This window comes from Ranitomeya variabilis, chromosome 8 (genome assembly GCF_051348905.1).
Source record: "Ranitomeya variabilis isolate aRanVar5 chromosome 8, aRanVar5.hap1, whole genome shotgun sequence".
Taxonomy (NCBI): domain Eukaryota; kingdom Metazoa; phylum Chordata; class Amphibia; order Anura; family Dendrobatidae; genus Ranitomeya; species Ranitomeya variabilis.
Genome location: NC_135239.1, coordinates 19,706,925 through 19,731,085, shown reverse-complemented (window position 1 = coordinate 19,731,085; position 24,161 = coordinate 19,706,925). Strand labels below are relative to the sequence as shown.

The 24,161-nt window shown below is 44.2% G+C and overlaps 1 protein-coding gene across 3 annotated transcripts in view; it reads right to left on the bottom strand.

Annotated features, from left to right (window-relative positions):
- The window catches only part of KANK4 (KN motif and ankyrin repeat domains 4), a 140,352-nt gene that overhangs the window by 67,704 nt on the left and 48,487 nt on the right, over positions 1-24,161 (bottom strand). For all 3 annotated transcript variants that reach the window (XM_077275947.1, XM_077275948.1, XM_077275949.1), the window contains one exon: positions 6,435-6,508. In XM_077275947.1, the coding sequence (XP_077132062.1) occupies positions 6,435-6,450 (16 nt within the window). In that variant the 5' untranslated portion in view covers positions 6,451-6,508. The remainder of the gene's footprint in view (positions 1-6,434; positions 6,509-24,161) is intronic.

Genomic DNA, 24,161 nt, shown 5'->3' with positions numbered 1-24,161 from the left:
ACAGCCAAAATCATCTTCATGTTGTGCGAACACTTTAGCATAATGTCCAAGGAGTCGCTGCACTTGTGAGATCTGTGATGGATCCAGGCCCGATAATTCTGTCCGCATGTGCTCCAGAATAGTTTGACCCTTTCGAAACGCTATCGGCTCAGGTCGTAACACTTTGGCCATCTCACTTCGGACCCGTAGCACGACATCGTGTTCGTCCACGTTCACACATCGCACTGGTACGGCCCCATTTTTAACAGTAGCCAGAGATCGGGCCACCAGCAGTCCTGTGGGCAAAGGGGATGTAAAGGTGGGCTCAATCTGTACTTGTACTCCTTCTAGAGGGATGCAACCTCGTATGGGCAGGGATATAACAGTCTGTCCTGGGGGGAACGTCACCTTTGCTGTCGGGGAAGTAATTACTCTCCCTAGTATGTCTCCCTCCTGACAGGTCTCTTGTACCCGGACTTCCCTCACTAACTGTCTGAACACGGAGCCCTGAGGTGTACTGGTCCCCCACTGATTGAGTGTCTCTTGTGTAGTCTCCCCTAACAGAAAACTGCCAAAATCTTTCAATACGTTCATCCCCAAGGTCACGGTATGTTGTGGGCTGGGATCTCCCCGCGTCAACACAACCCCCCGGCGGCCCAGGTCCTTCCCACATAAAGATATTTGCATCCAGGTGACCCCTTCCACTGGGATGGGCAGCTGATTGGCGGCCTGTAACCAAATTACGGGACCCCATTGGGGTCTGACTGTCAAAGGAAAGTGTTTTCTAAAATAAGCCTCGGGCATAGTCGTGACTTGGGACCCGGTGTCCACCAGACAACGTACAGCCCGCCCTTCAAACTCTGCCCAAACCAGGGGGCAGCTGGCAACCAAATTTCCGGGACTTTCACCACCCATCCGCGGGGACTCTGGCTCCGAGCGTCGTCCCCTTAGCTCGGAGCCCTCTAGTTTAACGCCCGACGAGACGAGGCCCTCCCTCTCCGGGGGCACTCCTGTGCGAAATGTCCGGCCTCCCCGCACCCATAGCAAACACCGGGGACCGGATAATATCCTGGACGAGCGCCACGAGCTGGACTCCCAGACCCTTGCCCCCGGGGTAACTCCCTTGGGCTTCGCGCATCCTTTTTAACTTCAGCCAGTTCGTCTCTGATTTGTTTTAGCTCCTGCCGCATCTCTTGGACCCAGGACGGCTCACCCTCTCCTGCGGCGGTGGTCTGGATAACCCGAGTCTCTCCTGTCGGGACCGTCACCCCCCTCTCTTGCTCCCGGGTGCGGGCCTCATTGCCTATGTCGGAGAAAGTCAGGCGCGGGTCGACCCGCACTCGTTCACGTAGAGCCTGTTTGGTCAACTCATCTCTGAGTCCCGTCACCAGCTGGTCGCGCAGGGTCACGTCAACATGTCCCATCCCCATACCATCTTTCCGCACGATTGCAATGTTTAGCTCTTGCAGAGCATTCATGTACTGAGTGACAGTCTCGCCCTCTTTTTGTCGCCGTCTAAACAACCGGGCCCGCAGCTCTCCCACGTCGGTGGGATCCCCGTGCGTCCCCTCTAACACATTTAACACCCGGGTAAAAGTATTCCGCTCTGTGGGGGGTCTCACCATCACTGAATCCCGGGCCTCTCCGTCTAAGGCCATAATGGCCACCTCTGCTTCCAGGGCCGGGGTCATAGGATGCATTCTCAGCAGCCCCCGCATTCTTTCAGTCCAGCTCCACAACAACATGTTGCTCCCATTAAACTTGGGCAGATTATTTAACATGGCCCCCAATGAGAGAGACGCTCTCGGCCCAGCCCCATCCTCCGTATCTTCTGGCTCCCTCTTTGGATCCTGCATCCTGCCGACTACGCCAAATATAGAGACCGCAGGTAAAGAAGGATGCAGGGACAAAAAGGAGCCAGAAAGCAAGTAACGTTTTTAACTTTCCTTTAACTTCCAACCCAACAAAGATAACAACAGTTTTCCATGCAGGGAACTTAAATACAAGGTCACAATTTCACAGTAAATCCTATCTACTATATGGGCGCCCTGAACTATACCCACGGAACGCGACAGCGCTTCACTAGTGACCCCCTAACTGGAATAAGTCAACAAAGTTCACTTATCAGCGCTGTTTCAGCGATGCAGTCCTGATGGTGAGGCTCCGTCAGCGACGTAGTCCTGATGGCGGGGGAAGGAGGTGTCCTCTGTCGACGAGCCCAGGTGCAAATTCGAGTCCAGAATGTCTGTAGCGGTGCTGCGTCACCCCCTGCAGGCGGACGTTGATCCGGGGTAACGGTTTCCAAGTCCAAAGAGGAGTCTTTTCGAGGAGAATTGGCGGAGTAATCCGTATCAGTGGCAGCTGTGACAAACCCAGGAGGAACCGGAGCACTTTCTGGCAAGATACTCCCGGGGAGCGCGGTGATACTGTCTCTGAGATGATCAGCACTACCCCTCTGCTTTGGGGGTCGCTGACGACGGATCCGCCGCTTTCTGGGGGCTCTGGTAATTGCCCACAACGTCTGCTGCACGTTCTCCCCCTGCTTCCAATAAGTCTCTCTGCGGCCTGCACACACACGACAACTGCGCTGCAGTTCCCTCTCCTCAGAGTTTTCCCGCGCTTCTCTGCCCCTGCTTTCACGCGCTTTCTTTTTTATCCCTCCCTCTCCCTGCGTCACTCTGTCTCCTGTCACCTCAGCCTGGCTTCTTCGCCCTTCAAATCCGTCCCCCGGAACCCCAACTCCCGGCAACAATGGTTCCACCCGTCTGTACGGCTCGACAGATCCCCGTCCCCTACAGCTGCACCGCCCTACATCTCCTCCTAATATGTCTACCACCCTGCCCATCCTGGCAATAGTGCTGCACCGCCCTACATCTCCTCCTAATCTGTCTACCACCCTGACCATCCTGGCAATAGTGCTGCACCGCCCTACATCTCCTCCTAATATGTCTACCATTCTACCCATCCTCATCCCAGTGCAGCACAGCCCTACATCTCCTACTAGTCTGTCTACACTCTAACCATCCTCTCCCGAGTGCTGTACAGCCCTACATCTCCTCTTAATATGTCTACCACCCTGCCCATCCTGGCAATAGTGCTTCACCGCCCTACATCTCCTCCTAATCTGTCTACCACCCTACCCATCTTCTCCCCAGTGCTGCACAGCCCTACATCTCCTCCTAGTCTGTCTACCACCCTACCCATCCTCTCCCCAGTGCTGCACAGCCCTATATCTCCTCCTAATCTGTCTACCACTCTACCCATCCTCTCCCCAGTGCTGCACCGCACTACATCTCCCCCTAATCTGTCTACCACCCTACCCATCCTCTCCCCAGTGCTGCACAGTTCTACATCTCCTCATCTGTCTACCACCCTACCCATCCTCTCCCCGTGCTGCACTGCCCTACATCTCCTCCTTATCTCTGTTTACCACCATACCTGTCCTCTCCCTAGTGTTGCAGCTCCCCTACATCTCCACCTTATCTGTCTACTGCTCTCACACATCCTCTGGACAGTCCTTCACCTCCCTACATCTCCTCCTCATCTGTTTATCATCCTACCCGTCCTCTCCACAGTGCTGCACCTCCCTACATCTCCTCCTCATCTCTACCTACCACCCTATTTTTCCTCTTTGCCAGTGGCGGACACACACAGGAAAGGGTCCCTTTGAGCGATCGGTACATGAGCCCTTTACAGTCCAATAGTTTTGTTTATGCCAGAAGCAGCTTGCTGTATTGGAGGTGGTAGTGGCCCCCTTACCTCTTGGGTCCCTGTGCTGATGCACAGGTTGCATCAATATGTCCACCCCTGCTCTCCACAGAGCTGCACCGTCTTACATCTCCTCCGCATCTCAGTCTACCACCCAACCCATGCGTTCCATAACGTTGCACCACTCTACACCTCCTCATTTCTGTCTGCCACCGTACTGGTTTTCTGTACAGTACTGCACCTCCCTCCACCTCCCTCATCTCTGTATACCATTCTACCCATTCTCTCCACAGTGCTGCACCGCCCTACCTCTCCTCCTCATCTCTGTCTACCAACCTACTCTACCTCTCCATTCTGCTAATGATCTTTATGGCCCCATACACATTAGACTAAAGATGGCCGAATCAGACAGTCTACAGTGCATGGGGCCTTCCGGATTCTCCCCCAACAGATAATAACAGTTGGGCTGTTTAAACTTTAACACCAGACCCTTTTGTTGTTCAGGAGCTAAGGTGCTGAACGAGCCATTTGACAAGCACTTTCTCCCCTCTCCCTTTGAAAACACATGAACATTCAGTTAAGCCAAACATTCATTCCTATGGGCAACTCATAAGAGATAGCGGATGAATGAATAAGCGCTTGGCAGTTAACTATTGCATGTGTGTGGCCATTTAAGATTAACATCCGCCTTAATCCGAACCCAGTATTACCATCTCCCAACACTTTCCTTGTGCTGCACCATTTCTCTGGAATGCGCTATCCCAGACAAATCAGTTTCATTCCTGGAATTTTCAGTTCTAAACATGCTCTAAAAACAACTTTATTTTCTGCAGGCTTATCACATTTACTAATCTAATCTAAGGATTTATTTAGCAGACCTCAGCTGTTAAGGTACCTTCACACTAAAGGTACCGTCACACTAAGCAACGTCGCAGCGATATAGCCAGCGATCTGTGACGTTGCAGCGTCCTAGGTAGCGATATCGCTGTATTTGACACGCAGCAGCGATCTGGATCCCGCTGTGAAATTGCTGGTCGCTGCTAGAAGGTCTGAACTTTATTTGGTCGCTAGGTCGCCGTGTATCGCCGTGTTTGACAGCAAAAGCAATGATACCAGCGATATTTTACACTGGTAACCAGGGTAAGCATCGGGTTACTAAGCGCAGGGCCGCGCTTAGTAACCCGATGTTTACCCTGGTTACCAGCGTAAAATGTAAAAAAAACAAACAGTACATACTTACATGCGTCCCCCGGCGTCCGCTTCCCACACTGACTGAGCGCAGTAAAGTGAAAGTGAAAGCACACGTCACCGCTGTGCCCTGCTACTGCCGGCGCTCAGTCATTGCAGGAAGCGGACGCCGGGGGACGCATGTAAGTATGTACTGTTTGTTTTTTTTACATTTTACGCTGGTAACCAGGGTAAACATCGGGTTACTAAGCGCGGCCCTGCGCTTAGCAACCCGATGTTTACCCTGGTTACCCGGGGACCTCGGCATCGTTGGTCGCTGGAGAGCGGTCTGTGTGACAGCTCTCCAGCGACCAAACAGCGACGCTGCAGCGATCGGCATCGCTGTCGCTATCGCTGCAGCGTCGCTTAGTGTGACGGTACCTTAAGCGACGCTGCAGCGATACAGACAACGATGCCGATCGCTGCAGCGTCGCTGTTTGGTCGCTGGAGAGCTGTCACACAGACCGCTCTCCAGCGACCAACGATGCCGAGGTCCCTGGGTAACCAGGGTAAACATCGGGTTGCTAAGCGCAGGGCCGTGCTTAGTAACCCAATGTTTTCCCTGGTTACCAGTGTAAAATGTAAAAAAACAAACAGTACATACTCACCTTCGCGTCCCCCGGCTTCCGCTTCCTGCACTGACTGAGTGCCGGCCTTAACAGCAGAGCGGTGACGTCACCGCTGTGCTGTACTTTCACTTACGGCCGGCGCTCAGTCAGTGCAGGAAGCGGACGGCGAGGGACGTGTGACAGACATAAGAGGGTGAGTATGTAGTGTTTGTTTTTTTACATTTTACACTGGTAACCAGGGTAAACATCGGGTTACTAAGCGCGGCCCTGCGCTTAGTAACCCGATATTTACCCTGGTTACCATTGTAAAACATCGCTGGCATCGTTGCTTTTGCTGTCAAACACAACGATACACGCCGGTCTGACGACCAAATAAAGTTCTGAACTTTAATCAACGACCAGCGATATCACAGCAGGATCCAGATCGCTGCTGCGTGTCAAACACAACGATATCGCTATCCAGGACGCTGCAACGTCACGGATTGCTAGCGATATCATTTAGTGTGACGGTACCTTTAAGCCACCACATACATAGAATCTGGACAGCAGTCTAGCCATTTTAGATAGGCCAACCGTACTTCCATGTGCTCAGAACGATCGTCAATACAATCATTCTGTGTCCAGAGAACATTATGTCATTGGCAGCACATGTCGCTTTACACAAGTGAATGTGCTGCCGAGTGATGTTTTTTTTAAAGAAAGAACCAGCATTTTACTCATTCATCGGGTGATTATCGACCTTTCTAAAACAGGCAGACAATCAAGAGATGAGTGTTCTGGAAGTACTCATTGCCGATTATCTGCCAGTGTAAATGGGCCCTTAACTCTTTGTTATATACCCCCAGCGTAGAACCTGATTCCTTCAATTAGCAGTTTCCACCCCGCTCCATGCATTTAATATCTAACACTTCACATATAATTTTTAGACAGATTATTTTTAGACATGCATACCATTAGTTTTCTCCATTGTTGCTCCTGGGGTTAACTAGCAAGCTTCATCCACATAGAAAAAAATGGGTTACAACCTAGAAAAGAAAAAAACAAAAAGAAAATGTCAAACATGGCATTTTAACTAAACCACCTGGTGCCTGGGCTCAGAGACTTAGCACAAAACTGCAGAGGAGACAAAGCGGCAAACTCGGTACACAAAATCAATGCAATCACTTCCATTCAGCTATCCTGCTCCCTTCTTTATTCCGCCTCCGCTAACCTACAAATAACACGTCTTTTTCTCACCAGGTGTTTATTTACTTGAAAAAGGAGAAAAAAAAATCACTATATAGATCAAAAATAAAACCGCACTGACGGAACAGATTGTTCTAGCTGCAGTACATATGTTGGCGGTGTTATTTCTAGAAATTATCTGCCCCCCTCTAACACTGTATATGTCACACCGATTTCCTTGCAAAATTCATCACGGCGGATGAAGGCTGCAGGAATAATTTCACAGTCCGATGCCAGTTGGTCTCTTTACACCAAGCAAGGCAGACACCAAAGCTACTGGATATGTCGTCAGAAGCCCCCGTAGCTACAGTGCATGCTGCAGACATGACTACAGCTCCTGATTTTACTCTCAGGATTTCACAGATAATATGAAGCAAAAATAAAAAAGCAAAAAAGATGATTCTCCGGGGTAGAATATCACCTGCTTTATCTCCGTTCCATAACTGGGATCATTAAAAAAATTTGCATATCTTACATAACGGTTCACACATAAAAAGAGATTTAACGAGCGACAGCAGAAATGAGATGCAATTACTCGTCCCGTGCATTAACTAATACATGATCCAGTCTAAAACGAGACCGAGAGGAGAGAGGAAGAAAAAAAGAAAACACATTAACAACTGCTCATTAACACCATCGCCACCTCTGAAAGCCGGAGGCTGTCGTTTTCTTCTGCATTGCAGTTAGAATGGAGAATGGGAGAGGAAAAAAAAAGAAAAAAAAGAAAGAAATCCCCAATGGGGAAGGAAGCAATCACATTTCCTGGAAAAATGACATTCCTTGGTGGTGACATTGAGGTTCTCCTACCTGCCCAGAAGTTTGATGTTTCCTTCTCAGCTCCCATTGCAGGTCTGTTACCAGCGGACGGAGCGTGTGTTCTCCCTATTAACAGGCTGTCAGGTGACCAATGACCTTGACAGCAGAGCAAATAATAAAAATATGGGGTTTTTTTTTTTGGAGCAAACAGGATGCGAGATATAGTGTAGCAACTGCTATTTTCTATATTTTAGTAGAGACGAAAACTTTGGTGACTGTCAGGACTAGGGGGAAAAAGTTTGGAAACTTTTGGAGACGAAGAACAAAACAAAACAAAAAAAAAAAAATCAAAAAAGACTCGGTCTGTGTAATAATTAACTACAGATCCAGTCACAATGTATTTATAAGAGAACACTGTACAGACATGGAAGGATCACAAGAGACTGCATGCCTGGCTCAGAGGAACCTCCCGAAACATTAGTATGCGCAGTATATTATTCATCTTCTTAGTTAAAGCCTTCAAAGTAACAGACTGCAGACCCTGAATGGCTGCGAGCTGTATTTTATCTTCAAAAAACATAACGAAATGTGGAATGGAATTCTAAACTGTGGATATAATGATATTTTTTTTGCTGTTGTTAGAAGGGGCTTTAAAGATGGAAGAGTAGGTAAGAGATGATGCTTTTAGTGATGGGAGGGGGAGGAGGGGTGTGCGGCTGCATAATGTCTGGGATAATAAGAGGTAAAAATGATCCGTTTCTTCAGAAAAAGGATTCTGTGGCCTGTGAGACCCTTGCGGGCATGGTTCTCTCTATCTTTGTACCATTCTCAGTCATTTTGTTCTTAATTACTTAACATAATTCAAAAAGCAACCTGCAATTTTACTAGCGGTATCTCAGTATAGGTCATAGTACAACAATAAAAATGAGACCTGTCTTGTAGTAATCCGATGTGGCAGCGCTGAGATATCAAGCTTTGAAGCCACATGCAAATTAGCCTGGAAGTGCATTGACCCGCCCCCGATGCACTTCCATGTTAATTCGCCTGCGGCTTCACCGCTTGATATCTTGGCCCTGCCACATCGCATTACTACAAGACAGGTCTCATTTTTATTGTTATATCCAAACCAGTAGCTTCAGTACTAAAATTGTTTGACAATATTCCCTTTATATGGTCACCGCACTGGATTTAAAGTGGTTCTCCTTGTCCTTCTGCTCAGATAGAATTGTAAAAGCTGCAGACGATCATCAGCAGCGGTCATGTGCCAGTGATTATATCAGGACAATGACAGGACACACAGGGCTGAGAAGTGAGGAGAGTAGAGGTACTGGTATGGGAGTGACTTGGAAAACCCTTTCAATAAGTAATAATAAACCAGGAAGATACATTTCATCTTCCATATCGTTCCACAGTCTGTTATTCCTCTTCCTTTGCCTGCAGGATTTCTTTAACAGTCACAAACCTATCTAAATAAAGACAAGGAGGAGGGGTGTGCAGTACTGATCAGTGTAGATGTGAATCCAGCCTTTGCGGAGGAAAAATACTTGATAGAAAGCTCAGCACGTTCTTCATATGTCTCCCTTTGCTTGCTTCCTCACTCTGCTCCTCATTCCTCCTCTCCAGAGTATAATGAGTTGTGCAACCTGACACCTCACTGTGGTGCTGGCAGTCTGTCCTGTCTCCAGTAGAATTGAGCTGGGTTTTTTTCCAGTGTGGATGATGAGTTATGGAGATGGTGGGTGGGGAAGAAATGGCTCATGAGTGGCTAAAGAAGCAGATTTCTATGGTAAGATATATTACAACGTTTCTTTTAGTCGCCTGTATGACTGATTTATGACGTTTGTTGAAAGTATAGTTCCCCTTTATCATATGGCATCAGGCTGAGTGTGTTCAGAGGGGCTCAATGGCATAAGTGGATCACTTCCTCTCTGTGATTTAAGAGATCGCTGGGAGTCTCAGGACCCAGAACCATCTGCTACTTCCAAAACGTGGCACTAGAGCTCCTGTCCTCTTCTTCTGCGAAGATGCAATTTTGCACGTTTTCATCCTTTTTTTAGTGAATTTTTGGAACAAAATGCTGCAATCATGTTACAATAAAGTTTAAAGTAAATGCACTTGGGCTTGCATCTTTTTTTTTTTGCTGCCTTCTTGGGGTAATGGCATTTATTTAAGAATGTAGCGTCTTTTTATTCCTGACTGACGAGAAAAGCGCTCAGATTATATTAAAGGATGTGCCATGTGGTTACCTGTGCCCGGCTGCACAAAGCACCGCAGAGATATGAAGGCCTAAAACGGACAAAAGAGGGTGGAAAAAGTGCCCAGATCTGCAAATATTCAGAAAGCTCTCCCGTGGGTGCCTCTCCAAACACCATAGCAGAATACTTACACTATTTTCTTACAGGAACGTTATAAATGGAGTCTTTATGTTTCGCGCACAGATGAATGCAGGCGTCTGGTGCTTTAGTTATATACTTGCATGGAATTGTCTTTTTTTTGATAATTTGGAGGCGACAAGATCAAATACCTTCTGGTAGCTCCGAGCCTCCAAAATAATGCAATCTGTGTCTGGTCGGTTGATGAGAACGGCACTGTTAATTTCTTTAAATTGTCGTTTCCATAAATCTTTAATAAATCACTGGTACAGGAGAATATAAAAAAACTTGTAATATTTTTTAGCAGAAAAATCTGTTTCCTTCTCCACATATAATATAGATAGCTCAATGAGGGGTCAGATTACAGAGGCATATAGAAGTCTATGGAGAGACGAGGAGGAGCAGAGTGAGCAGGATTCACAGGTACACTGCTCAGTACTACTGTATAATGTTATTAATGCTGATGTTTCGGCACATATGCTACATGGACACAGAGAAGGAATCCTGATATCTGAGTGAAGGGACACATCATAGCAGCTATTCTCCTCCCGGTAGCTCAGAGACAACTGAAGATTAGAGATCGAGTCTGCAGAGGGGTAAACAACTGGTGGTGCCCTGATGACTTACTATATAATGGGGTCCATTTTGGGGTATTAATACGAGTTGGAATCCGCGCTCAATGACCTTCACCAAACTTTCTCCGGCACTTTGAACGGTAGGGACAATTGTTGATAGCAAGGACACACACTACAAGAGCGGTACTCCTATCCAACTGCATCATCATCATCAGGTCTTATCTTTGCCTCTTTCATGAATAATTACAAACAAAACAAATTTTGCAAACTTTCCCTTTAAGAATTATTTAAAGGGACCATTGTAAAGCCTCGTAAAAAACAGGATTTATGGTTGTCAATTAAAACGGAAATGTACAGAACACCAGCCATTGATTCCAGCATGTACATGCACAAAGGAGGTGTAAACCAGCTCTGTGCAGAAGAGGGGTTTTATGCTGCAATTCCAGAAATAACTGCGGCCTCACTGGGAATATTTGCTCATTCTGAACTCTTTCGCTTCCACACAGGAAATTGATGTAATGAGTTTCCAGTATGGTGAATGGCCGGACAATCCCTTCTCTCTAAACTTCTCATATCTTATCAAGCTGCTTAATGTTGGGCTTGGCATGAAAGAATTTAGCAAAAGGTTTTTAAAAAAAATTAACCCTAAGGCTAAGTTTCCACTGAGTTTTTGACACTGAGAATTTTTGAAAAAATGCAAGTAACCTATTTTACCTAATAGTTTCAGAAAAAAAAAAAAAAACACAACCGAGTGCAGAAGATTTCTGAAATCTCACAGCTTTTGCTGAGACTGTAAAAAGCAGCTTTTAGTTTGCATGAAAAAAGCAGCAAAAAAAAAGCTGCAAAAACGCAACTTGTGAACAAAGCATAATAAAAGTTTTTTCCTAGAGTTACACAAACTATCCATCCCCAATCAACGACATCGAAATCATTGATTGCTAGAGTTCTGACTGTTGGGACCCCGGCGTTCCAGAGAGAGGGTCTCTGGGCACAATGATACACACATACACAATGATTGGCTATCTTTCACAGTCCCATAGATAATAAATGGAGGTCTGCATAATTTCTTACTGGGGAATTTTCGGGGACAATGAAGGAACTAGTGCTCGGACCCCAAGTGAATCTTGACACAACTCCTTTAAGGCTACTTTCATACATCAGGTTTTCGCTGTCAGGCTAAATCCAGCTAAATAAAAAAAAAAACGGATCCGGCGGCAACATTGCCGCCGGATCCAGTTTTTTTCCCATAGACTTGCATTAGTGCCGGAATGCGCCGGATGACACTGTTTTGTCCAGTTTTCGCCGGATCCGGCAAATCTGCCGTTTCCGGTTTCTGGAAAAAACATCCATAGCAACGTTTTTTTGTCTCTGGCGAAAAAGCCGGAAGCGCCGGATCCGGCACTTCCGGCTGTTTGCTAGAATGGAAGCCTATGGGAGCCGGAAGGTGCCAGATCCGGAAAATGACCGATTCCGGCGCTGGTTTCCGTTTTTTAAACTGAGAATGCGCCAAAAAAATTTTATCCAATAATCTAGATATGCTAGCCGGATCTGTAAAAAAAAAAAAAGATTTGTCGCATCAGTTTTTCACGGATTGTGCCTGATACAAAAAAACCTGATGTGTGAAAGTAGCCTAAGTTGCATGAAAATTCTTTAACAGAGGCTTTCATGCCATTCTGAAGCTGGGCGCACACTTACAGCTCACGGCTTTGTAACAAAGTATACATCTAGATATATTTTTTTTGTATTGGATTTCAGACATGAGAATTGACACATTGTAACAAAACGTTCATAGTATAATCAGAAACATGGTCTCTGAACGCCACTAGTAGATGGTCCTATTACATAAAGCAACAGCAGAATTGAAACGGAGAATACATTAGAAAGTTTCAGAACTTTGCTTAATGCATCACATTAAGATACGAGCGGAGAAATCCTTTCACGGTTTCGGTAAGAAAGTTGTGTTCGATTCCTTTTTCTCTCACCCTGTAGGCGTCAGACAACGGCTTTTCTCTAAAAACACAAATGCAAAATTGCGCATTACTGACAACCCATACTTAGCAGTCAGACATCCAACTGCTGCTGATAAGGGTCAAAAAAGTTCAATAAGGATGTCGGCTAATTAGTGCCAAATCCGTGGCCGCACAATTCATTAGCCGTGACCCTGTGAATGGAGCAATTTGTGTGGACGAAAACATTTATCTTACAAGTCAATTGCAAACGAGCAAAAAGGTTCATCCCTCCACAGAAAGAAATTGCACAAATCCAGAGCCGTCTCCAGGTTTTCGTGGGCTCCGGGTGAGAGACTCTCAGTGGCCCCTTTATTGCATATCACGATGCACAGATAAGAAATATAAGTATAGTACAATGTCAAAGAAGTCACTCACTTCTTACATTACATGAGTGATATCGTAAATTCTACAATAGCTCAGAAACCCAACAGTACAGTCCTCCATACAGTATTATGGGCACCACATAGTCCTCTATACAGTATTATGGCTACCACATAACCCTCCATATAGTATTGTGGGCACCACATAGTAATCCATATAGTATTATGGGCACCACATAGCCCTCCATATAGCATTATGGGCACCACATAGTCCTCCATATAGTATTCTGAGCACCACATAGTCCTCCATACAGTATTATGGATATCACATAGCCTTCCATATAGTATTATAGGCACTACATAGCCCTCCATATAGCATTATAGGCACTATATAGCCCTACATATAGTATTATAGGCACTACATAGCCCTCCACATAGTATTATGGGCACCTCATAGCACTCCATATAGTATTGTGGGCACCACATAGTTGTCTATATAGTATTCGGAGCACCACATAGTCCTCCATACAGTATTATAGGCACCACTTAGTCCTCCATACCGTATTATGGGCCCCATATAGTCCTCCATAGAGTATTATGGGTACCACATTGTCCTCCATACAGTATTATGGGCACCACATAGTCCTCCATACAGTATAATGGCCACATATATTGCTCCATACAGCATCATGGTCCCATATAATGCTCCATACAGTGTAATGGGCCCTATACTATATCGTAATATATATGGACAAGGCCAGCAGTTCTTTAGTCTAAAATCAATGTGCAGGTACATGTATGCTAAGGGCAATATACAGACATAGGCTACATACTAACAGAAGGCATCAGCAGACTGCAATTCCAGAATACACTATTGCGACACAAGTAAAAAAACAATGTAACGTACTTAACAACTTTGTCAAAAAAGTGTATAAGCCACCCATCAGTTTTTTGCTTACTGGATCCAGTAACTGACCAGATTTTTGCTTACGGTATCCAGTAAGCAAAAAAATGGTTCCTATCCAAAGGAAAGAAAAAACACATGGCTGATTAAAGGATCCACTTTTCATAGACTTTAATGTTAAAAAACCTATCGATCAGAGATCAGTTATTTTAAAAAGGGACTATAAAGTTGCATCTGTGTAACTTTTCTTGCCAATGGATTGCTGCTGGATCCGTTCTAACTGACCACTACTGGACATGTGAACATCCCAGCCAGCGATGCAACATGTGTTTACTCTGAAACACCACTGTTCACGCAACATGACAGATTCCCTTTAAGGTAACAGAAAAAAAGACTTTCTGAATACCATAAACTATGTACATCCTTTCATTGTCATTAAATGTATCTCTGCTTGCAGCCAGTGAATGGCAGCCTTGTCACATCCAGCATGACATAGTGACAAGGCATCTTGCAGAAATGTTGGGCACTTTGTGCGATCTTGGGATCTTCCTCTGATTGAGGTTCTCGTTCACTGACAGGGAGTGGAGATCTTAACTTTTTTTGTGCAAAGAATACTTTTTATTTCCGAAAAATCAGCTATTCCTTTAAGAGCTCGGTATTGGTTAAGGTTTTTTTTTTTTTTAATTGAAAATGGTGGATAATAAGGAACGATCACCCCCCAAAAATAATCTCATAGCAGACAGGAAGCTTCTGCTGGTGGAAATGGATGAGCGGACACGCGACTTTGACAGCTGGACCTTGGTTAATCAGGTGTCATGGCAGTCAGCTTCAAAGAGATCCTGCGAACGTCAAGCGATGAGAATGCAGCCGTCAGTGCCAGGGGACGTTGGCATCTCAGAAGTAACATCTAATAATAGCGTATGATTATCTTAACGTTCTCAGATCCGGTTTATCTGGACCCTTTACTTTTTCTTCGCATCAAAATACAGAAATAACATTGAGGATAAAACACCAGTATTAATAGCATCTTATTTCCTCCAAGGCTTCATTGTCATCGCGACTTGTATTCTTCCAGAATGCCGGAAATAAATACAGGCTGCAAGCGACAGGAATCACAGCCGGCAGGGACGCAATTCAATTTCTGGGATGTCACACAGAATATTTTCTGGTTATGATGGGCACAAAATTGCCTGGAGAATAGAATGTCACTTGCATGAAAAAAATAAATAAAATTAATTGTATCACACTTTTTTCCCCATTTTAAACCGCCGCAATATGGCAAGCATTCCTCTCATTTCATAGTAAACACTTTTTCAGATCCTATAATAATCCTACAGTAAAGAAAAATCTGAAAAAGCAAAATGTGAGACTCTACAACATGGCGCCATATGGCGGCACAATGAGAGCACAGAGCTTCATGCTATGTACATGTATTTTTGCCACATTTTCATGGGACTTGGTTGCATGTCAAGTTCTTGTTTTTCTGTAGTTAAATATTGGGAAGTGACTCGCTTTTGTGTCACACCAACGATACAGATAGCTGCAGATCAGAACGGAAGAATAACGCCAAAACGGTGTCATTTATGGATGATATGTAGCACTGGCCTTAAAGTACATGTCAACCCTTGAAGAGCATTTTTGTGTTTTTATTATCTAAATTGGTTAAATATTTGTCTTGATTATGGAAAGCTTTTAACAAATATTTACAGTTTTTATATTTTCTGATACATAATTCCTAATTCTCCCAGATAAACAGATTGAAATCTTGCTGGCTGCTTATAGTCGCCACTAGAGGGAGCTCACTGCATACTGTCTTTTAATTGAAGGAGTTTTCCAGGCTTCAGTCTCTGAACTGTAGATGACGGCAGATAGCTGACAGATTGGGGATGTGCGGAGACTAGATTCTCACCCACAAATGTTCTATTGAGAAAAGTGGACATGAATATGGTCATGTGACCGCCCCTATAGAGAGGAATCCTGACAGTGTTCATACAGTGGCTTTTGAAGGTATGCACGCTCTGGCCTCCCCCCCCCCCCCCCGCCCCCGCGTATTCACCCCTTTGGCTATGTAACCTCTAAAAAATTCTGGTGCAAGCAATTACCTTCATAAGTCCCATGCTTACTGACAGGACGTCCCCCTGTGTGCGATCTAAGTGTCACATATCTGTCAGTATATACACTTTAGCCATAGAGGCTGCAAAACTAGTAAAAAGAGGTATCACTAACCAAACAGCACCATGAAGACCAAGGAGATCTCCAAACAACACCATGAAGACCAAGGATATCTCCAAACAACACCATGAAGACCAAGGAGATCTCCAAACAACACCATGAAGACCAAGGATATCTCCAAACAGCACCATGAAGACCAAGGAGATCTCCAAACAGCACCATGAAGACCAAGGATATCTCCAAACAGCATCATGAAGACCAAGGAGATCTCCAAACAAGACCATGAAGACCAAGGATATCTCCAAACAACACCATGAAGACCAAGGAGATCTCCAAACAACACCATGAAGACCAAGGAGATCTCCAAACAACATCATGAAGACCAAGGAGATCTCCAAACAACACCATGAAGACCAAGAATATCTTCAAAAAACACCATGAAGACCAAGGAGATCTCCAAACAAGACCATGAAGACCAAGGATATCTCCAAACAACACCATGAAGACCAAGGAGCTCTCCAAACAACTCAGGTACAAAGTTGTTGAGAAGGACAAGTCAGGGTTGGGTTATAAAAAAAATATCCCAATCTCTGATGATCCCCTGGAGCACCATTAAATCCATCATCATCAAATGGAAATAACATACAGATTTATACAGCCACCACTAGAAGGAGCTCACTACATACAGCTTTATACAGTCATCACTAGGGGGAGCTCACTACATACAGATTTATACAGTCACCACTAGGGAAAGCTCACTATATACAGATTTATACAATCACCACTAGGGGAGCTCACTACATACAGATTTATATAACCACCACTAGATGGAGCGCACTACACACAGATTTATGCAGCCACCACTAGAGGGAGCTCACTACATACAGATTTATACAGCGACCACTAGGCGGAGCTCACTATATTCAGATTTCTATAGCCACCACTAAGGGGAACGAACAACAGATTTATACAGTCACCACTAGGGGAAGCTCACAACATTTAGATTTATACAACCAACACTAGGGGGATCTCAATACACACATATCCCAATGAGTTCAGTAGGTTTAATAGGGTTGTTCAGCCTTTGAAATTTTTTACCAACAGCTTAGAATTACATGAACTCTGCTGATGCTCCCCAGCTCTCTAGCGGTTTTTGTGTCCTAACCTCCAGTGTTGACATTTGGACACGCTATTTTACTGTTGGGCCCTGTTGCTGTGTATGGCCCTGTCTACCATCTGTACAAGTATATGACTTCACCATACAGCAGAGTGAACTATTCTCTCTAGAAACATACAAGTCCAGCTCTGGAAACAAACCGTGCTGAAATAATGTGAGGATCAACTGTTATATTCAGGAAAAACTACATATAAAATTATGGAATAATCGATCACTTGTCAGGTAACAAAATGCATAATGTTAATTTAAGTAACTTGAATTATTCCTGGAACATGGATTTAAGCAGCGTTTTTTTATGCATTCATTTCTTGGATTTTTTTTACATGCTCTTTCCATTGTGTTTTTTTTTTTAATTATTATTATTTAATTTAGACATGCATTTTCTATTGCATAAAATTTATTTTCCTACAGAAAAGCCTGAAATGACAGCAAAACAAGAGCATGCTGCAATAAAGAAGGGCAGGCACCAAAATGGTAAAATGAATCAATAAATAAAGCTCGTAGCTGGGTTTACATTCACCTATTAACTAATGGCCAATTGCTGACATAAAAAAAAACAGTCAAAGACGCCAGTAAAAATTCACAAATGCTCTTCTGGATGAAGGGGCAAAAATTCCCACAAACGCGTCCAAAATCTTGTAGAACTCCTTCCCAAATGAGCGGAGCAGTTATATCTGCAGAGGGCGACGCCATATTAATGATAATGAATTTAACATGGGATTTTATACCAGTTCCTTTAGCCGCATTGTGCAGGTGTCCCAATGCTTTTGTAGTGTACAGGATATATTTACATATTATTTCAGATCCACCTTTATCTCTTATTACAATATTGCAAAATGTAACTTTTTGGCCCAACCCTTTACTTTTGCAACTAGACACACAGAAGAAAAACAAAAGTAATCTGATGAAGACGGTTACTCATTATGTAAGGAATGCTTGCTACATTTCGAGTTCTTAGAAGCATAAAGCAACTAATGAAACATTGTATGTGAGCGCTGGCCGGGTGACCGGGCTGATCTGCTATCTGGACCGACCCTGCAGCTGTGTAAATATTTTCAAGTGAAGAGAAGGTTTCATAAACATTAAAAAAAAATAAAAAATAGGTCATCAAAGCCTCGACACTTCCTGTACCTAGAGCACAAAAATATCCAAAAATCGTGGCCTCACCACCATGTATATCAGAGGCGCAGACGGAGACTGGCTTCTCAGGGGAGAGGAAGGAAGGCAAGATTTATCCACTGGAAGTTTTAGACTTAAAAAGGTATTCTGACTTCAGCAAAATAATTTCTCATGAAAATCATGAGGAATTGCAAAATTGTCTAACTTCAGGTATAAGGTTAATCTCTGTACATCCTACCCTAGCAGTACAGATGTGACTGCTGCAGACAATCCCTGTCCACAGCTGTAACCCTCCTTTCACCACTGCAGACAATGATTGACTGCATCGAGCACATGCCCATCATGAAGAAGTAGCAAGGAGCACAAGGGCAGCATTACAGGGGTGGCAGGCATGGTGCACTCCATGGCTCAGCACCACCCTACATCTCCTCTCTGGTCTCAGTCTACCACCCTACCCGTGCCCTCCGCTCCGCTAATGACCTCAGGTTGGCATCCTCAATAATCAGAACCTCCCACTCCCGTCTCCAAGACTTTACACGCGCTGCGCCGATTCTTTGGAATGTACTACCCAGGTTAATACGATTAATCCCCAATCCACACAGTTTTAAGTGTGCCCTAAAAATGCATTTGTTCAGATTGGCCTACCGCCTTAACGCATTAACCTAACAATCCCTGTGTGGCCAATTAAAAAAAAAAAAAAATAACCATAATCAGGTTCCTCTCATCATGTTCTCATACACTTTATGCAGTTAATAGCCCTCTGTGTCTGTACTGCTACATACTTAGGCAGTTAACTGGTTCATGCAGCTTTACATGAACACCCGAGCCTTACACTATGGCCGGTCCAAATAACTAAAGCAATTGTTACCATCCACCTCTCGTGTCTCCCCTTTTCCTCATAGATTGTAAGCTTGCGAGCAGCAGGGCCCTCTTTCCTCCTGGTATCTGTTTTGAACTGTGATTTCTGTTATGCTGTAATGTCTATTGTCTGTACAAGTCCCCTCTATAATTTGTAAAGCGCTGTGGAATATGTTGGCGCTATAGAAATAAAATTATTATTATAAATTATTATTATTGGTAAGGGGAGTATAGTTGCTTTTTTTTTTTTTTAGAGAATGTTGCACGTTTCCTTTTTACTCAGGGGTGAAAAACTCCTTCAAGTAACCAGTCTTCCTTATACTTCTTCATTTATATATTTATACCAAGACTTCTGATGTATCAGTCATGCATAATGTAATTAAAAGGCACATGCAGAAAGTCAACCTGAATGTGCACCGGAGGTGTGGCAATGCACTTGGAAGAAGCAGCCCCCAGCGCACTTCCAGCCTGATTTGCGTGTGGCTAATAATCTTATGAGCGGCACATCGGATATCTACAAAAAATGGCTTCTTTTGTCTTGAGAGAAAAGTTCTTATTCAGCCAAAACTGCAACGTCTTTATGTAAAAATTTGCAGACAGATCCCCTTTAAGAATGTGAAAATTATTATTTATTATTATAGCGCCATTTATTCCATGGCGCTTTACATGTGAGGAGGGGTATACATTATAAAAACAGGTACAATAATCTTGAACAATATAAGTCGCAACTGGTACAGGAGGAGAGAGGGCCCTGCCCGCGAAGGCTCACAATCTACAAAATCCCTCCGAATACCTTCAGTACAGTTTTGGGTGGGAATTCCAACTACGGGATCCCCAATGATGGAGCGTTCTGGTGCAAGAGTGTCGTGAAAACGAGCTGAAAGGGAGGTGCGGTTGAGGACATGCTCTGCCGCCCTATATACAAAGGCTTGCTGTGGCGGCAGACTGCCACCCCGAACCCGACACATCAGAGTGGTAAAGGGATGGTATCGCCTATATTAAAATGCCCAATAAAAAGCAGCTACTGAAATATATTTTTATAATCAGTTTTCATATTCTGATTGAAGACTTTTTTTATTCTATTTTCAGTACATCTTACCCGAGCCTCTACTAACACTAAAGATATGGTTTACAGCAGCCACATGGAGCATAGGATTCCGCTATCTGGAGATTACTCAAAGACTTCTATGGGAGAGTATTGTGGGCATGCTCTGTGGAATGAGCAGAAGTAATTGTAGAGGAGGAGGAGGAGGAGAGGAGGGAGGAGGAGGTGAGCTGTGACAACAGCTATTGTGCTTGGTGGATCCTGTGTTATCTACTGTATATAGAGAGGTGTTATCAGTCATTGTACAGGAGGAGGAGGTGAGCTGTGACATCACCTATTGTGAATGGTGGATCCTGTGTTATCCACTGCATATAGAGGTGTTATCTGTTATCAGACATTGGATTGTACAAGAGGAGGAGGAGGTGAGCTGTGACATCACCTACTGTGAATGGTGGATCCGGTGTTATCTACTGTATATAGAGGTGTTATCAGTCATTGTACAGGAGGAGGAGGTGAGCTGTGACATCACCTATTGTGAATGGTGGATCCTGTGTTATCTACTGTATATAGAGGTGTTATCAGTCATTGTACAGGAGGAGGAGGTGAGCTGTGACATCACCTACTGTGAATGGTGGATCCTGTGTTATCTACTGTATATAGAGGTGTTATCAGTCATTATACAGGAGGAGGAGGTGAGCTGTGACATCACCTATTGTGTATGGTGGATCCTGTGTTATCTACTGTATATAGAGGTGTTATCAGTCATTGTACAGGAGGAGGAGGTGAGCTGTGACATCACCTATTGTGAATGGTGGATCCTGTGTTATCTACTGTATATAGAGGTATTATCAGTCATTGTACAGGAGGAGGTGAGCTGTAACATCTATTGTGAATGGTGGATCCTGTGTTATCTAGATATAGGTATCACCTGTCCTTGTCTGTGATGAAAATGAGACTGCTGAAAAGTGATCCCCACAAAACAGAATTTCAGATTTTTTTTGACTATAGCAAAAAACTAAACATAAAAAAAATCTCCAAAAGTTAGAAAAATACGATTAATCTAAAACTTCATACAAAAAATAGGGAATGATGATATATTCATTCAGCACATACTACTGATTTAAGATCACACTTAGACATCAGTGAATCACGTATGTTTCCTATCAGTGATTTTTAATTAGTCTATGGAGTTTTTATTTGTGTAGATATGTCCGTTTTTGAGCTATGCAGATCAAACTTGCAAATGCAAGTCAATGGGACCATGTAAAAATGCATAATACTTGGACGCCGTCCATATGTCATCTGAATCCTGTGCATTTTTTTTTTTTACTGTTTATTGGGTAGAAGAAACCTAGGATTTTTTGTTGCACATGAGAAAAACGGATACCGCACACACTCACAGTCTGGTGACAAGAATAAAGAAGACCTATTACAGAGAGAACCCGCACCCAAACCCTACTGTCCCTGTACAGACTAGACAATCCCTAGCCGCACACCTAAAACACCACCTCAGACCTGACTCCCTAGAAGGCCGTTGAGGGGTTTGTCGTACCTCCTGAGGAGCCAGAGGAGAGGCCGCTACACATTGCTTACAAAGGGGATAGGAAGGTCTGCATGTGGACACTAAGATACAGGGTGAGGAAACTTAAGGCATGTTCATAAAAACGGGAGACAGGGAAAACTAAGGAGAACCAGAATAACCTCCCAGAACCCCAACTGTGGTCAAAGGAAAAGGTGCTGGAAATGTAGACCAACAGATACTTAGCAGTAATACAAACAGTGTTTGCCTAAGGCCGGGATCACACATATGCGAGATACGGCCGAGTCTCGCAGGTGAAAACCCAGCTCTGGCGCCGACACTCCGGAGCGGAGCGTGCAGCCGCACAGCAATACATGGAGCCACACGCTCCGTTCCGGAGTGCCGGCACCAGAGCTTGGTTTTCACCTGCGAGATTCGGCCGTATCTCGCGTATGTGTGATCTCGGCCTAACAGGGAAAATCTCATAACAGACGGGCTGGAACTCCTTAGCACAAATCAACCTACAAGTATAGCCAGCAAGGAAGTGCAGTGAAGGGATAATATATATATATATATATATAGCCCAACCCAGAATGTCGATGCTCCCTGCACAGACAAAGAAGAATCCTTGCGGCGCGTGCGATGTGAGGATTCACAAGTCTGCAGTCATAAGCAGTCTAATGCCGGACAACCCCTTTAAGCTCTGTAGCCATAAGGGCTATATTTGGTGTCAGTCACTTGCTGCACACCGCCAAAAATGCCATAATCTCAAATGTGAAGCATCATCCCATGGGTAAACTTTCCTACAGTGGAGGCTTGTGAAAGCTCATACTAAAATTAATGCAGAAAAAACTGCAAGAAAAAAAAAAACACCTCTGTCCCAGAATTCAACCATCTGGGTCAGGAATGCAACAATGTAAATAAATACTGAGAATCTGGACTTGATCCCTGACTGTAGGTATATATACTGTAACAAGCCAATGCTGAAAGGAATGTAAGGATTCAGCCCAAACTGTTTGCTAATATGACATAATCGTTCCCCTCTTTGCCGTTACACTATACAATCCACATACTTATTTTCCTGTCTCCATATCAGCAGTATCGGGACATGACAAGGACTTGTACTTGCTGTCAGGAAGCTGAGACACAAGTGTTTGCTTAGCTGCCTGCCAAATCTCAGATATGAGGCATTGTAATCCCGCTTCCCTCTTGTAGATGACAGCTGCACCTCTCAGCAATCAGTGACATCTTTCTTCTTCTGATTGCAGCTTGTTGAGCACTTTCCCGGGGTCCAGGGATTGTTTCTCTGGATGACTGTGTTTTGACCCCGGCTTGTGTACATGACTGGCTTCCCCTGACCACTTCCTGTCCTTTCATTATTTTGTCTTTTTTTCCCAGAATGTTTTGCGTGCGACTCCCAACCTCAACTCGCTTCTACATTTAAATAAGACAAGGGTCACAAAAGCAAAAGTTGTTTCAGCGGCACGTGATCTTGCGATAATGTACGACGTCGCTGAAATCTGTCAAAACCATAGACATTTATGAGGAGTACAGATCATGGGAATAGAGGGGCTCAGGAAGATTCTGGACTCCTTCACAAATACGCCATAATCAACACTACAGTCACCATAAAATAGCAAAATATTAAGATTTGAGAGTCCTCAGTGGTTGATACCTTTTAATGGCTAATTGCAAAGATGGTAACAAATTGCAAGCTTTCGAGACTACTCAGGTCTCTTCATCAGGCGTGGAATGCTTATGCCCATACCTGATGAAGAGACCTGTGTAGTCTCGAAAGCTTGCAATTTGTTACCATCTTTGCAGTTAGCCATAAAAAGGTATCAACCACTGAGGACTCTCAAATCTTAATATTTTGCTATCTACTGCCTAACACGGTACAAAGATTTATTGCTTTCCTGCATAAAATAGCAAAGAATAGTGATCAACACATTGCATTCAGCTACAAAGCAAAACAGATATAAATGTATGGAGGTTTAGTGTCCCTTTAAATAATGCTGATCACAAAGATAATCCACAGTGACCGTACTCAAAGAGTGGTAATAAATGGTTGCACATCCAATTGGAAGAGTGTTTCAAGTGGGGACCACAAGGCTCTGTCCTGGCCCCAGTGTTCAACATTTTTATAAGTGATCTAGATAAGGGAACTGAAACTAAACTGATCAAATTTATAGACGATGCAAAGCTAGAGAGGAAAGCTAACATTACAGAAGACTGAGAAAGGATTCAGAAGGAGCTAGATAAGTATGAACCATGGGCAGTGACTAATAGAATGGTATTTAACAGGGAGAAATGTAAGATTCTACATCTGGGCAAGAAAAATAAAAATTAGATCTATAGAATGGGAGGAATAGAACTAAGCAACAGCACGTGTGAAAAAGAGTGTAACAGGCGGCCACGAGAGGTGGCGAGTTCTCCTTTAATGGAAGTCTTCAAACAGTGGCTGGACAGACATCTGTCTGAGATGGTTTAGTGACTCCTGCATTGAGCAGGGGGTTGGACACGATGACCCTGGAGGTCCCTTCCAACTCTAACATTCTAGGATTCTATGAACAAGTTAGGTCACTGTGTACATGTATTACATTACTGATCCGAATTACATCCTGTATT